Genomic DNA, 16,264 nt, shown 5'->3' on the forward strand with positions numbered 1-16,264 from the left:
ATAGTAAATGAATTACACTGTAATGAAATCAAACTGCGTAGCAGAGATGTAAGCTGTCTGATGTTTGAAATCACTTGCAATACGTGGCATTTCTATCAACGATTCTGCCCAGCCTTGCTTTGGTCCTACCATTCGTGTGCTGCCCCGCCCTGTTGCTAACAAATCATGAACCAATTTACTAACTTTTTCTAGACATGCGTGATGAACTTGCATTTTGCAGAAGGTAAATTTACGCTGGCACATCTCTGTCTTGGTATCATCATTCTATATTGTTTGTTGTGTGTATTGCTGTTTAATATTTGTTATGGTTTTGGTACAGTACTGTTCACTTCACACATGCGAAGCGCTACACACGTGCGGAACGTTACACAAGTATTGCTGGAGACACGATGCATGTGTGTAAATAACATCACTGAATGATTTGTTGAGCTTCGTTCCGCGTTTGCTGACGGTCACTCTTAAACCATTACCGCTGTGTGTGTGTGTGTGTGTCGTAGTGAAGCGGACGCGAGAGATCTAGCATAATATCAGTAGCTCCAGTCCTTCCAGTCATCCCTGCGTTACAATGTTAGCCTTTAGCTCACTCACCTCCCGTCAGCGAGATTTGGTCGGTGAAACCTCATCCACGAATTTGCTGGTTAATTGGCACTGGTAGCAGAGTTCACTGTATATTGTTTCCTTTATTAACTCTGCGTTCTTTCCTTTTCAGTTCGAGGTATAATCAAACAAATTTCCTTCTTTTCCTTGCACAAAGTTAAAAACAAACACTAATAACTCACGGTAGTATTATAGTTATTAACGAAAGCTTAGATAAACTTAACGAGGGTCACTCTTCGCATGATCCTGAGAGCCGAATGGTGGAAGGAGGCGCAACTCGAGTCTTTGAAGTAAGCGCGGCGTGTGCTGGGTGGCTGTGGGTCGGGGTGCCTGCTTGGTGTCCGCGCCACGCCTGGATTTCGCTCAGCTGTGCCGCCGCTGTGCTCAGACTGTTCACTTCTATCCAGGCTGCCTCACTCCCGCACAGTGGCCGCAGCTTTCTCCCCACGCCTGGTTGAGCCCCTAAGTTTCCGGCACTCTCCTCCTCCTCCTCTTCTTCTTCTTTCCCGAGGCACGCTTAATTCATCCTGCGTCAAGTTTTTCTCTCGCCATGCTCTTTAAGCGCCTTTCTCTCTCCTTTCTTCGTGTCATTTTCTCCTTTGATAATACAAGACTCTATCTCTTATGCTGGCGAGTGACACAAGATACCTTACTCAGCACTTTCATGAAATATTACTCACCACCACACATCCTAGCTTTTGGTTTCCTCTTTAGGGACTGGCACCTCAGTGGGCTTTTTGTTTTTTTTCCTAGGCCAGTGTCCCTCTTATGTGTGTGTGTGTGTGTGTGTATATATATATATATATATATATATATATATATATATATATATATATATATATATATATATATATATATATATATATATATATAAAGGACAGTATTCTCAAACTTTTCACCGTCTTACCTGAATGCTTTAAACAGGCTACAATAGAAATTGCCTGATTCTAGTGATAGTTTAACAAGGATTCGGTAGCATCAGTAATAATGATATCTAGTGTTTGAAAGTCCTGATGAGTGCCGAAAGCACTTCAGATTACATTAGACACATAATACGGAGTAATATGGAGTATGCAGAGCGGTCCAGCAGAAGCGTGGTGAGCACCGGACTAGGGTCGGTGGTCTCATTCTACTGCACAAGGGCCAGGTGCAGCCCACGCCATGCCTTGCACCTCTGCGGGTCCCTTGGAAGAGCGAGCGGCAGTGTCTGATTTCCTTGAGGTTGCGCGGTCACGGTCGGTAAGGTGCCAATTTCACGTGTCACAGCAATGATGTGGAACACGTTCTGTTGTGGCTGTTGTGGGCATGCATGTGTCTGTGCGTAATGTTATATATATATATATATATATATATATATATATATATATATATATATATATATATATATATATATATATATATATATATATATATATATATCCTCTCCAATAAGGGATAATGACATCCTACACCATATAGGTGAATTAATTTGATAAAGAAATAAAAAGTATTGTGAAAAAGTTATTGTAAAACTATGTAATAAGCAAGATTAATGACATGAAAACTGAAATCCTAGTTATGTGTTTAGTCCAATTTTGTTTGAATGTTTATTTTTTTGGGATGACGTGAGCCACCTATACGTTTTGTTGCACACACTCGTCCCACGTGCCAGTGCCTCAGCCATGGTGTAGCACACCTCACTATGGCATACAATAGCCTGAACGCCAACAGTATGTAGTGCTGTTGTATTTTATCCATCTCCTCATGCCTATCAGGAATAACAAACACAGACACTAGCTTACAAAACATTTATTTTTAACAATAGGCATGAAGAGGGAAAGCAACCCATCACTCAGAGGCAGTTATTAGATCATTCAAGTGTTAGGGAAAAGGCTGAGAAACTGACCACTGCTACCCCTTTTTATCTGATTTATTTTTATTATTTTTTAATGTTTTCTACACATGTCTAGTTCAGTTTCTTGTATCACTTCTTCTTCTTGCCCTTGCCCTGCTTGCCCTGCTGCTGCCCACCATCCTGGCCATGCTTGGGATTGGTCCTTGTCTTTAACTGTGGGATTTTTTCAGCAGCATACAGCATCACATCTTCCCTGGTTCTGTGAGATGGTGAAGGGGCTTTAAAAAATTCACCTATTGCAGCATTACATCACCTGAAAAGCCTTCACAGCATCTGACATTTGATGTTTCTTTTCTTTATTAACCAACTTATACTGAAGTGTGGAAGTATTTTAAGGTAAGAATTAACTGATTTGCTGATGGATTAAGTGAATCTAACTTTGCCAATCTGTAATCCAGCAAAATCACTTATCTATTACCTTACAAGTTCCAGTGATGCTTCATTACTAGTGGTGTACTTGTATTTGATTTTACTAGTAGTGACTGACAAAGAATTACCATTTCTGCTTCCCACATGTTCATGACAAAATATTATAGGATCACAATCACCATGTCTGCCTGGCCAAAGCCTTACCTGAACTTGGGACTGACTGCTTCCCCTGCTGGTGTCTTCAGCTGGACTCTCACACGACCCCAGAATGGTGGCTCCTTGCTCTTCTCTCGGCAGTAAATCTTCCTCTCTCCCCTCACCTGGAAAGGATGAGAAAAGTGAGAAATGGAAGGAATATATGTATGCAGTATATAACAACAAACAAGAAAACTGGTTAATGCAAGCTTTTTTTTCTGGGGGATACTAATTTTCCCAATGCTGATGATTTAAATAAATAAATGAATAATAATAATATGAATGTGTAAGGCACAATGAAGAAGCAATAGTGTGTAATGAAAGCATAAAGCAAAATGAGAGGCTCCACTACTCTGTCTGATAGGTTTTGCATACATTCACATACAAGACCAACATCTCCCACAAAGGAGGATGGCCTAAAGGCATTACTCTCACTCACTCCTGCAAACATTCACTTACTATCATCTTAGTCTTAAAGCCTCTGGAGAGAGGAAAGATTTTTTTAAATACATATAATGGCCAATAGTCAGCTATACCTAAGTCCCTAAACACCATGGGCTATATTCATGAAGCAGTCCTAGTGAGTCTTAGCTATGAAATATTTCATAGCTGGGACAAAATGGCGCATTCCACCCTGTCCTAGTGGCTTATGACAGACGTTCCCCACAGCCAAGATGGCTGCCCCACAACATCTCCAGCTCAGGAATTATTTACTCAGATAGGATGTATTGAATGAACTTAGTGATGTGAAACTCACCAGAAGATATTGTTTAGATCATGCAGGTATTCTCTTTGTTACTGAACTAGTGAGGAAAGCCTAACAGAGTGACACAGAAAGGAGACTCACTTACCCCCAAAATTAAGGTGATCACATCACTTAGATAACTTGCTGCTGGGAAAAGCTGCTGAGAAAATACAGGTGTGCAACAGTGATGGCCTTGGGGATCACCAAGAGAGACTTTCTTGCCATCAAACCATTTGAACACTTTGTTTGTTTGAATTGAGGCGTTCCTATGGGATCACATTTACTGTACTTCAAAGATTGAATTTCTATCTTACCCACTGTGTCTCTTATCTAATACATAAAAAAAAAAAAAATTATAGAAGCTATAAATTAGTAGTAAATGCCAGTTTTTGTTTTTGTCTTTTAGTGTTTGAAATCAAGCAAGTACTACATATAGCAGACAGTTATGATAGATGGTTTTGCTCATATCATAACTTATGATACACATCTGCCATAGCTATGACATATGTCATAAATTTATGAAGAATACAACTCCATGGCTTTACAACAATGTAACTGACACATCCTTCCCTACTTGCATTTTACTAGATCAGCCAACTGGACTTCCATAGAGGTCCTCAAGGCCACATCACCAGGCTTTGCATCACAGCTGCTTTCTGTTCACTCCAATAAGGTACAACCACTCACTAATTGTAAGGAATGTAAACATATCACGTAGGGAAGCCACAGAACGCCTGAATTCTGATCTTTCTAAAATTTCTGATTGGGGCAGAGCAAACTTGGTATTGTTCAATGCCTCAAAAACTCAATTCCTCCATCTATCAACTCGACACAATCTTCCAGACAACTATCCCCTCTTCTTCAATGACACTCAACTGTCCCCCTCTTCTACACTGAACATCCTCGGTCTGTCCTTTACTTATAATCTGAACTGGAAACTTCACATCTCATCTATAGCTAAAACAGCTTCTATGAAGTTAGGTGTTCTGAGACGTCTCCGCCAGTTTCTCTCACCCCCCCAGCTGCTAACTCTGTACAAGGGCCTTATCCGTCCATGTATGGAGTATGCTTCACATGTCTGGGGGGGGGGTTCCACTCATACTGCTCTTCTAGACAGGGTGGAATCAAAAGCTTTTCGTCTCATCAACACCTCTCCTCTAACTGACTGTCTTCAGCCCCTCTCTCACCGCCGCAATGTTGCATATCTAGCTGTCTTTTACCGCTATTTTAATGCCAACTGCTCTTCTGATCTTGCTAACTGCATGCCTCCCCTCCTTCCGTGGCCTCGCTGCACAAGACTTTCTTCTTTCTCTCACCCCTATTCTGTCCACCTCTCTAATGCAAGAGTTAACCAGTATTCTCAATCATTCATCCCTTTCTCTGGTAAACTCTGGAACTCTTTGCCTGCTTCTGTATTTCCACCTTCCTATGACTTGAATTCCTTCAAGAGGGTTTCAAGACACTTATCCACCAATTTTTGACCACTGCTTTGACTCTTTTAAGGGACTGGCATTTCAGTGGGCATTTTTTTTATTAGATTTTTGTTGCCCTTGGCCAGTATCCTTCCTACATAAAAAAAAAAAAAAATATTGAGGAAGAGGACTACCAATTTCATTATATCCTTTTCAGTTGCATCCTATGATACTTGCATGCACAGAATATAGACGCACACTCTATGCACCATGTCTTGAGTCAGGATATATGGTTAAACAACTATGATTATTGTACCACAAGGTAGTATAGGTAACAGTGTGGTAGGCAGTGGGGTCATCATATCCCTATAGCAGGATGAAATTATTTTTTCTAGAGCATGTCAGGAGTGTTTCCTTACTTGAAGGCCAGTGGTGGAGAGCACATCCAGCATCTCCTTGCATGTGGGTGATGACACAGCCTGTGAATATTAATGTCATTTAAAGTATGTACTAAAATTAGAGAAATTAAGTAATAAATAAAAAAAAATTAATTGAAAGCAATAAACACCAATTCATAATAAACTGAAGTACAGAGGATGAGTTTTGAAGCCTATTCCTTTTCATTCATAATTTAGATTGACTAAAAGTTGAAGAAAAAAAAATCCTTAACACCACTGAAGTGTTAACTAGAATAACTGGAAAAGAAAACTACAACTGTAATTATTAAGTGATGATGTGATTTATGACACAATCTTTGCAATTGCATCACAGATATTGAGAGTATCAGTATTCAGCAAGCAGGGGCTCATGTCTATCTGGGATTGAGTCTCAATAGTTACAATGAATAGTTCTCTCATTTGTAATCCCTCATGAAAACAAGATTTTGCAAACTGGCTCAGTGTTTAGTATTGGTATTAACAAAAATAGTGATGTTGGCATAGTCATTCTTATAGTTTATTCTTTCAGTGACTTACCTTATTCTTTGGAATCCTCCTGCCCTCTGCTCTTGACTTATCTTTATTGATATAGGCTGGGTAGAGGCATGCCCATCTGTGAATGACATCACCTTGGTCAGGCCTATGTAATGTGGTAAAACCACTAAAAATGCAGAAAAAGTGTAGATTTAATAAGACTAATATGTGCACAATGTTTTCTGTTACTGCCTCATTGACATCAGCCTTGAATGTATTTTGTGCAAAATCATTTATAATTATACCACCAGTAATGACTTAATATGTAATGACCAGTTTGGCAGTATTATTTTGATAAACAGTATCCCAAGCTTGCTGCACATAGGAGTAGGAGTGGGAAAAGAAAACAAAATATTGTTTGAAACTAGTTATAATTCCTACCTCAACCTATCCTGGCCAACCCAAAAACAGGTGGGATGACTGAGCCTCATGTAAAGGTTAGGTCCAACTCAGACCATTCTGAAATACCAACTCAGACCGTCATCTTAATCAACTTAGACCATTCTGCACTACCAACTCGGACCATCATCTCAACCAACTCGGACGTTCAACTTATGTGATACACATGTAGCAGTCAGCTGGTGTTTGTTATCTGTTGTGTTCTTGTCCTAACCGAATGACTGGGTAAGATGACGAGCGAGGATACCGTGTGGGCATGTAGCCATCTTGCATGTACTAGGCACTATGAAAGCTATACGCCATCGCTAAGAACACTATAAACTAAAAACTGTTAGGGAGCTGGTAGGCTCACCTTTCATAACCATCTGGTACAGGCCGAGCTGCAGTCGCTGCCATGTTGCTTGTTTATGATGTCAGCTGATGGTGGCGATGGTGGCGTTGCGTTGCGTTGTGTTGGAGTGTAGCTTTTATAACGGCACTCTATCTGGCATTCACTCAGCCAGTTGAGAGAGAGAGAGAGAGAGAGAGAGAGAGAGAGAGAGAGAGAGAGAGAGAGAGAGAGAGAGAGAGAGAGAGAGAGAGAGAGAGAGAGAGAGTATTGTAGTCTCTGCATGACCACAGATACTTTGTGTCATCAACACCCAAGTTAGTTTTAATCTTAAAACCCTCCCTCCAACTTCCTCCACCTTGAAACTGGTGCCCATCATCATTATCATCATCACTACCCTTAACTTGTTAAAACCCCTTTCTTCTTCTTCGTCTTTATTATTATTATTATTATTATTATTATTATTATTATTATTATTATTATTATGAACACGGAGGATCGGTATTGGTACTAGCATGCCACTTTTCGCAAACCCTTTGATCGCACATGGCATCTGTAAAAATTCTGGCGGATAGTACCACGACTGCATGATGTACCGAACATCAATATACACAGTTGTCTTCCCTGCCTATATCAGTGTTGATAATATACATTTTGATTTCTCAATTGAGTTAAATAAAAATCAGACCAATATGGATTAGATATGAGGTTTTAAGAGGGACCACATAGCCTCTAGTTTAGATTCGATAAAAGTTGTGAAGTCAGTAAGTATGACACCACTATGTATGAAGTGTGAGGAAAATGGCATGCAGTTATTTATTTTCCCTTTCTGCGTCTTGGATGGAGTCAGTAATTATGTCCTATATGCAATGATCTTTGACATAGCCACTACATCAAGTGCGTGACCTCATTCTGTAGAGGAACAATCAATGAAAATGACATGATTAAGCAAATCAGTCAACAATAGTACACTTAAACATTATAATTAAAGCTATATATATATATATATATATATATATATATATATATATATATATATATATATATATATATATATATATATATATATATATATATATATATATATATAAAACTATGGTTGGCTTGGTCAAGGTGGAAGGTCCCAATGGGCACGGCACGTGAATTCGATGTGGATTATTTTATGGATTTCTGGTGAAATCTTGAGTACGCAAGTATTCACTAAATTTCCACGTCTTTTCCACATGGATAACTGGTTACCAGATTCACGTGAATAACTGGAAAAAGAAATCATGTGATTTCTTTAGTAATTTTATACACGCATAAATCTGGTACTTGAATTCACGTGATAATACATTACTAAAAATGGCATTCTGGGCGTTAATTATATGCTTTTGTTAACATTAAATTTAAAATAAAATAGTAAAAATAAGGTCAGTCCAGAACATTATACATCCACCTTGATTAATTTTAGTTGTTATATTTCATCTGTAGCCTACTAATGATAATCCATATATTCGCAACCTTCATACATATATATAGGCTACAAAATTTTGAGCTGCCCGCTAAATCAAATAGTCTACCCGGCCGCCAGGCAATGCACCATGCAGTCACTGAAACACGGAGATTAAATTGAGTATTCATCTCTCTCTCTCTCTCTCTCTCTCTCTGATGTATTTATTTTCTTTACATCAATAAATTATTTTAATTTGAATTTGAATTTTTCTCTATTGTCCGTAAATGCTGGCAAACCACAAAGTAATCATATTATGTATTATGAAATAGATTTCAGGGTAGCATTGTTGGAATATATTAAGGAATTATCACCATAGTAAGCTAAAATAATAGGGCGAGGGAGTTTGCGCAACGCGCTGCTCGGATGGTCTGCCTTGTACTTGCCAGGCCGTTGGCGCGAAAACTGTGGGAAAGACAGGGACAGTTCAGGAAGTCTCAGGCTGTTTTGGAGCCTTTCGTGGCTGTGCTAGCAAATAGCAGGTATGTAGTGATGTATTCAAGTGTGAGGATTACCTGTGGGCAAAGTGTAGGATGTCAGTGGAGTGTACAAGGAAAGGGAGAGCGTGATTGGAGAGAGTGTTGGACAAGAATTTTTAGGCGGCAGTGAATCTAGTCCTAGAGTGTTTCTTCATCTGCTCTATGTGAGTTGCAGCGGCTGTGCGAGAAGACGCCTGTCTGCCCTACGGTAGTGATAGGTGTGCTCGTCACCTCTTATCCAGAGATGACCCTACCGGGGTGGAGTGGAGTGGGGTGGGGCCTGAGTGGAGTGGTTCTTACCTGGTTGGGCTCCCGAGGGAACCCCACAATGGCTAGCACGCCAGCCCGGAAATTTTTTAAAAGAACAGAGGACTATAAACTGAAGAAATGGCTGGAAAGTGTGCTATACACCCAAAGTATGTACAAACATCAAGGGATAGTCGGGTGCACATAACCTAACGCCACATATCACTCGCCTACCTGGCCGTCTTGCCACGGTTTTGGGGTAATGAACAACGCTTATTTATATTTGAATACATGGCCGAAGATCTTTTGTCATTAAGACACCCATTTATTAAACAGGTCTAACACCTCTACACTCGAGAACCCCGTAAAGTAAGATAAATATTAATTCAATTAATGCAATATCTTACCTTGTAATGGGGATAGAGACCCGGCGGGGACACTTATAGAAACCTTAACCATAATGTAAGACTCCAGTAAGGCAAACAAGGCCGTAGGTAAGGTAATCTTTTGGTGTAGCTAAAGTAAAATATTACCACTAAAACTAATGAATCCTAATCTAAAACAATCTAAAATAACCTATCCTACCTAACTTAACCTAAATTACAGGGCGAAGGCAATTTTTTTTTCATTTCCCCACCTAACCTAACCTAAAATAACCTAACCAAACCAAACCAAACCTAACCTAACCCACTAACCTAACCTGATTCGAAGTATTGGGGTGGTGGTGAGGGGCAAGTATTTTTTTTACGAACCAAAAAATTGCCAATTTATAAATAGCACATCGAAATCTATAAAAAGAAAGTAGTTTCAACCCGAAAATCCTAATCTGACCTCTGCTATAATAATTCTGCAAAATATTTTAGGCCAAGTATATACAAAGTTTAGATGATTGCCTTAATTATTGTTCACTAACCAAACCCAAGATTTCCTAAGCTAACCTAACCTAACCTTTCCAGAAATTACCTGCCAAAATGGAAGGAAGGGTTTGCCACCCCCTTCCTTGTTCAAGTAGTCATTATGGGTAAAAGTGTAGAGTCCTTTCTCGGCGTTATTACTGGTTTGTTTTTTTCCTCGTTTTCCCAGCACCAACAAACTTTAAGACGTGGCGGGAAGGCGGAGTTTTAGGGTGGAGGAAGCCACATAGGGCAAATTTGGCAAGACCCAAAAAGTCTACTGTGAAAACTATAACATTTTTAGAGAAATTCCCCAAACAAGGAAAATCCCTATCTAGGGAAAATCCTCGATCATACAATGGTGGCAACGCTATGAGCCTAGAGTACCCCATGAGGGGACTGCGCTCCCAGCGACCCACCCTACCTAACGGAGGGGCTGTGCCCCCCTCGATCCACCCTACCTATTGGGGGGCTGCGCTCCCATCGACCCACCCTACTTTTGTTTTGTAAAGTAAACATGGAATTCAGAACATATCCGGAGCTACGCCCCCTTCCCCCCGAACCCCCTTGCCTATCTGGGGTACTGCGCCCCCTCGACCCCCTACCATTTGGTGGCTTCACGCCCCCTCGTCCCCCCTCTACCTAACCTAACCGATAGTCGTTTGGCCATGCAACTTAAGGACTTGGGTTTAACTTGACCTAACTGAGTCATTTTGGTGCGTAACCTAGGGACTCTCAAGTTAAACTTAACGTAACATTAACTGATACCTTGCCTTAACCTACCATCACCAAGTACATGTAATGCATGGTAATGTTGTGATATAGCTAAAGTAGAATGTAACCGTAATTATGAAATAGAGTACTCCAAGATGTTAGAATAGGCAACGTTAAGTAAAAAAAAAGGTAAAGTGGGTGCATTCGCAGTGGCTGCGCGTGGCTGCGGCACTCATCTCCATCCCATTAGCCCTTGGAGCCTGTGGTGGGTAAGAACCCGTTATCTCGGGACACATGGCTGCAGGGAATGACATCCGGGTTTCCACAGTTTACCTTCCCCAGGTTTCCCCAGGTACCCGTTTATCGACCAACCCGAAAGGGATGGATGAACAGCTGGGTGGGCTGTACGCCGACTGCCCAGGCCGGGATCGAACCCGAAAACTGGGCCCGCAGATTTGTAGCCAGGCATGCTGACCACTGCACCACAGAGGCACTACATTATTGGGAAACTTCCATAGATGATGGTTTTCCTTTTGGGGAGCCTTTAAAAATTTTTTTTTTTTTTATTTACCATAGACTTTTTGAGTCTTGCCAAATTTGCCCTTTTTGGCTTCCCACACCCTAAAACCTCACTTTCCTGCCAGGTCCCCAAGTTTGCTGGTGCTGGCAAAAACAGAATCAATGAAGCATGGCAGACGCAGAAGCGGCACAATAAGGCGAAAGGTATTTCACTTTATGTTAGAGGGTACCTAGGTGGCACTTCTCCCCACTTTCTGTTTCTGTTTTACGGGTGTGTGAAGGCTTGTGCCCGATCGGTTAGAAAAACAAACCAGTAAATACGTCGGGAGAGAACTCGGCACAATTACCATGAGGGTTTTGATCCCTTCACTTCTCACTTGTGTGGTTATTAGTGATCTATGATGCGTTATTAATAATAAAATACAGAAATACACCTTATAGTACTACTAACATGATATACTGTTATGAATTTAGTGACAACGAAAATGTATATAGCTATGTATTTTTCTTTAACTGGGATGCATTATGCTAAAAATGCAGTGTTTGCAATTTCTTTATGGCATTTCTGCCAGAAACATCACTGGTATTATTTCTACTTTCCCATATGCATACTAAGCCTGTTAATATAGCTGCAGTAGTTTTCATGTGTGTAGTGGTAAAACCACTTTTGTCTGTAAATTATCAGTTACTGAATAGTAAGTAGTTTTGAAGAGGTCAGATAGAATGTTTTCAAACATAGGAAATTAATTTTACTAGGATGTGATGTGAAATTTGCACAGACAGACCATTAGTAACAATTAATTTCAGGAAGAGCGTATCCTGCTACTGTATGGGCTGGATCAACCTCAACTTGTAACTGGTGGTAGCTACTCCATCCATTAATTCTTTCCCTCTGTTGAGACAACTTAAAGTGAGTATGTATATACGAGTATAATGTCTTATTGAATGTTCTATCTATGCATGATGTACTGCTTCAAATTTACTTTACGGACCTTTAAAGTCTGACTGATCACCTATATCACTGTCATACTGAAACTCTCTTCAGAAGGCAATTTTTTGCTACTTTGTGTTGTGTGTAATCATTGAGCTCGTTTGTGTTGTAGTATGTAATCTTTAAGCTACTCTGTGTTTTGTGTAAACTGCAGAACTACTTTAATTTGTTTTTGTGTACTCTAAACTAATATATTTCATTTGTTATCTTTCAGAGTACTAAACCACTACTCTAACTCTCCTATTTTTCCCTGACTTTTGATCACAGTCTCTTCTCAATTAATTATGTCTTACCATAAAAGATACAGGCAGATACAACGTGAGCTCAAGGAACTGTTGGTTAGTAGTAGTGAAGAGGAAGCTGACTGGGTTCATCAAAACACCAAAATTCCCAAACTTTACCATAATAACTCTGACCCATCTTTAAGCTTTTCTGACCAGGACAGTTGTGAAAGTACATCCTTATCCCCCTTGATAGTAACTGCACCAAAAGAATTAAGCACAGATGATGAGTCACCACCATACGAGTGTGTCATTAAAGTTCCAGGACTGGTGTCCTAAAAGATGAATTTCAAACCCAAGCCACAAACCACCATATTTCCCCTTCAAAGTAATCCTTCTGGAGTATACAACTGCGCTCCCAACCCTCTACAGTCACTAATCTTTTTCTTACGTGCTTTTAAAATCATGTCCTCTGTTGCAGGTCGTTTAACAATGAGCGCTGAACAGCGAACAAACTTGAAGTTTTTGGTGCAGTTGGGGAAAACGCCGTCAGAAGCACTGGGTATGCTGCAAAAAGTGTACGGGGATGAGACAATGTCACGCTCACGTGTTTTTGAGTGGTGCAAGAGGTTCAAAGAGGGCCGGGAGGACGTGGAAGATGACCCCAGGAGTGGAAGACCCTCAACGAGCAGGAATGAGGCCAATGTTGAGCGTGTCAAGCAGATGGTGCGTGACGATCGTCAGTTGACTGTTCGAAAGATCGCAGATGAGCTTGGCATGAACCACAACAGCGTGTGGAAGATTATCACTGAAGATCTGGGCATGCGGAAAGTCTGTGCGAAGATGGTGCCGAGACTCCTGAACGATGACCAGAAGGGACGACGCATGCAGGTGTGTCAGGACATCCTCGAGCGTCTGGAAACTGAACCAGACTTGCTCAGGAGAGTCATCACCGGCGATGAGTCCTGGGTATTTGAGTACGACCCGGAGACCAAACGCCAGAGCCTTCAATGGAAGAGTCCGGCGTCGCCACGGCCGAAGAAAGCAAGGCAGTCCAGGTCCAGCTTCAAGGTCATGTTGATCGCTTTCTTCGATGTGAGGGGCATCGTCCACTGCGAGTTCTTGCCACAGGGCCAGACAGTCAACCAACATGTGTACAAAGAAGTACTGCGGCGTCTGCTTCGTGCAGTGCGCAAGAAGAGGCGGGAGTTGTGGCAGGGCAACTCGTGGCTGCTTCACCACGACAATGTGCCTGCTCACAATGCCCTGAGCATCAGAGAGTTCTTGGCCAAGAAGAACATCGCCGTGCTGGAGCAACCGCCCTACTCACCTGACCTCGCTCCGTGCGACTTCTTCCTCTTCCCCAAGCTCAAGGAGGTCATGAAGGGGACCCGTTTTGATGATGCGGACGACATCAAAAAGGCCGTGACGACGGAGCTGAGGAGCATCCCGCAAGAATCCTTCCAGCAGTGCATGCAAGCCTGGCAGAGAAGGATGGACAAGTGCATGCGGTGCCAGGGGGATTACTTCGAAGGAGATAACCTATAGTTTGTAGCCTGGATGTGAAATAAAACTTGTGTGGCACCAGTCCTGGAACTTTAATGACACACCTCGTATATCTGATTTGGCACTTGAAGAAGGATTAGCTTTATGGGCATAAAAAAATCGCCAGGCAGCAAATGAATTATTGGAGCTGTTGAGGAGACACCATGACACACCTCACCGAAGAAGAAGTCATGACCAAGGTGACAGGAGACATCATGACACACCTTACCGAAGAAGAAGCCATGACCAAGGTGACAGTCCCAACCACCTATCTTACTATAGTGACAGTCCCAACCAGCATGACAAGAGGCACCATGACACATCTTACCGAAGAAGAAGCCATGACCAAGGTGACAGTCCCGACCACCTATCTTACTATAGTGACAGTCCCGACCAGCATGACAAGAGGCACCATGACACACTTTACCGAAGAAGAAGCCATGACCAAGGTGACAGGAGACAGCTTGACACACCTGACCGAAGTGATAGCCCTGGCCAGCAGGAGAGGAGATATGAAAAACACTATCAAAATAGAAGTCATGACCACTATGACTGGGACAATAGACGTGATAGACACAACCAGAGAGACAACAAGAGCAGGTGTGACCCTTGTAATGACAATCAAAAGAATCACAAAGGTAGCCAGGAAGATGCTGAATCCAGCTTCCCTCTAACTAGTAAGTTCTAATCCTTATCACTATGAGGAATTGTATGTAGTGATTAGTACCCAAAATGACAAAGTTGAACATAACAATATTAAGTACATAGACCTAGTTGATATACCCTGGAACATTATTGCACTGTTATATTCATTACGTATTAGGCTCCGTCCACACTAGCGGGTAAATCCCTCCGGGCACACAGAAGCTTACGTCCACGTGGCAATGCCTGCCTGCCTAGGCCCCTTGAGCCCCAGTCAAGAGACGAGCACCCGTGCAGTCAGGCAGAGGATCTCTTTAATCTGATGAAGACTGCGGTACGACAACATGAGACCACTGATTCTAGCCGGATGGAGGGGTAGACATGACCATCTGGTGTAGCCGTATGTACTTCCCTGGCAAACTGACAGCCATGGATCCAAAGCTCCCAATGTACCTTGTATGTCTGGCAGTGGTGTACTGCCAGGTGCAACGGGCTATGCCCGATGAAATTCCTCATCTTCTGTCACAGGCAGTTTACTCGTCTTTTGCAAAAGTGGAGAAAATGTCGGCGGGCAAACAACTCGCTTCTGCCCGCTAGAGTGGATGGAGCCTTATATTGCATGGCATAGTAGGTAGTTTCCCACAACCATTTTCAGTTTCTCAATTTTCTAAATATTTAACCCAACTGTCCTTTATATATATGTTTTTTTTTTTTTTTTTTTTTTTTTTTTTTTTTTTTTTTTTTTTTTTCTTCACATCTTGGCCACCACGCTTGTTAATGACACTGGCCTATAGTTTAACGGATCCTCTTTACTGCCACCTTTAAAATTGGTTTGATGGTTGCCCTCTTTCAATCCACTGGTATTTTCCCGGCCCTGTGCCAGTGAGACATATCAAGTTACTCAATTTACCCGCTAATTGTTGTATGCACTCTTTTAGCACCCAATTTGATACCCCATTTGGCCCTCCTCACTTTCTTGCATCCAGTTCCTCCAATAGTTTTATAATTTCCTCTGTTAATGTTTGTACCCTTTCCAGTGCCCTTCCAGCCACTGACACTGTATCTATCTCAGCAAACTCCCTCTCCCTTGTGAACACACTTTAGAAACATTTATTTAATACTTCTACTACCTCATTAATATTACCAAACATTTCACCATTCACTTTAACTTTCAGAATCTCATCTCTATTTTTCAGTTTCTTATTTAAAAACTCATAATCACTTATCTACAATATTTTTCTCAAACTTCTTTTTTTCCTGCCTTCTTATTTTGACATATTAATCTCTCTTCCTTTTGTACTCATTCCATAAATCTCCACTACTGTTCCTTGTCCATTTATGCTATGCCCACTCCTTAACTTGCATGGCTTCTGCACACTTTGTTATACCACTCTTCTCTTGATGTGTGTGTGTGTGTATTTTATTTTTCTTGTAATTGGGAAGTTATTTAGCATCCTCAGTTATGTATTATTTTTTCTTATAGAATTTCAGAAGCGAGTGTTACAACTTCTGCTGGACATCAGGAAAACTGTTTCGGATACGAGCACATGTGGTGGTAAACCAGCTGACACAGCTTGTACTCTTACAATCAAACGGAATAATTCCCTGGAAG

At 41.3% G+C, this 16,264-nt stretch overlaps 3 protein-coding genes across 6 annotated transcripts in view; 1 reads left to right on the forward strand and 2 right to left on the reverse strand.

Annotated features, from left to right (window-relative positions):
- The window catches only part of LOC135109923 (mucin-2-like), a 29,404-nt gene extending 28,249 nt beyond the window's left edge, over positions 1–1,155 (reverse strand). The window contains exon 1 of the mRNA XM_064021825.1: positions 589–1,155. The gene's annotated coding sequence lies outside the window, so the exon portion shown is untranslated. The remainder of the gene's footprint in view (positions 1–588) is intronic.
- Positions 1,156–2,369: 1,214 nt separating this feature from the next.
- Positions 2,370–7,073, reverse strand: LOC135109933 (signal recognition particle 19 kDa protein-like). Its single transcript, XM_064021848.1, has 5 exons — positions 6,935–7,073; positions 6,187–6,262; positions 5,632–5,691; positions 3,065–3,180; positions 2,370–2,690 (listed from the first exon to the last, which is right to left on the reverse strand). The coding sequence occupies exons 1-5, from the start codon at positions 6,976–6,978 to the stop codon at positions 2,561–2,563; spliced, it is 426 nt and encodes a 141-aa protein (XP_063877918.1). The 5' UTR covers positions 6,979–7,073; the 3' UTR covers positions 2,370–2,560.
- A 1,099-nt stretch (positions 7,074–8,172) lies between these two features.
- LOC135109942 (protein GVQW3-like) lies at positions 8,173–14,053 on the forward strand. Of its 4 annotated transcripts, none has more exons than XR_010272970.1 (4): positions 8,774–8,884; positions 11,379–11,457; positions 12,061–12,163; positions 12,459–12,909. XR_010272970.1 is itself a non-coding variant. In XM_064021854.1 (4 exons), exon 4 carries the CDS (start codon positions 12,958–12,960, stop codon positions 14,011–14,013), a length of 1,056 nt encoding a protein of 351 aa, XP_063877924.1. In that variant the 5' UTR covers positions 8,774–8,884; positions 11,379–11,457; positions 12,061–12,163; positions 12,947–12,957; the 3' UTR covers positions 14,014–14,053. The 4 variants fall into 4 exon arrangements, 2 of the variants coding, with proteins under 2 accessions (XP_063877934.1, XP_063877924.1); XM_064021854.1 differs by lacking the exon at positions 12,459–12,909 and adding an exon at positions 12,947–14,053; XM_064021864.1 differs by lacking the exons at positions 11,379–11,457; positions 12,459–12,909 and adding an exon at positions 12,947–14,053 and having other exon boundaries at positions 8,173–8,884.
- Positions 14,054–16,264: the final 2,211 nt, after the last annotated feature.

The sequence above is a fragment of the Scylla paramamosain genome, chromosome 2, assembly GCF_035594125.1.
Source record: "Scylla paramamosain isolate STU-SP2022 chromosome 2, ASM3559412v1, whole genome shotgun sequence".
In the NCBI taxonomy this organism is placed as follows: domain Eukaryota; kingdom Metazoa; phylum Arthropoda; class Malacostraca; order Decapoda; family Portunidae; genus Scylla; species Scylla paramamosain.

Excerpts from the sequence above, each read along its gene's own strand:
- LOC135109933 (XM_064021848.1), bottom strand. The coding sequence starts at position 6,978 with ATGGCAGCGACTGCAGCTCGGCCTGTACCAGATGGTTATGAAAG. Across the intron at positions 6,263-6,934 it reads GTACCAGATGGTTATGAAAG|ATGGGCATGCCTCTACCCAG; the intron begins GTGAGCCTACCA and ends TGTCATTCACAG. Across the intron at positions 3,181-5,631 it reads TCTCCACCACTGGCCTTCAA|GTGAGGGGAGAGAGGAAGAT; the intron begins GTAAGGAAACAC and ends CATCCTTTCCAG.
- LOC135109942 (XM_064021864.1), top strand. The coding sequence starts at position 12,958 with ATGAGCGCTGAACAGCGAACAAACTTGAAGTTTTTGGTGCAGTTGGGG.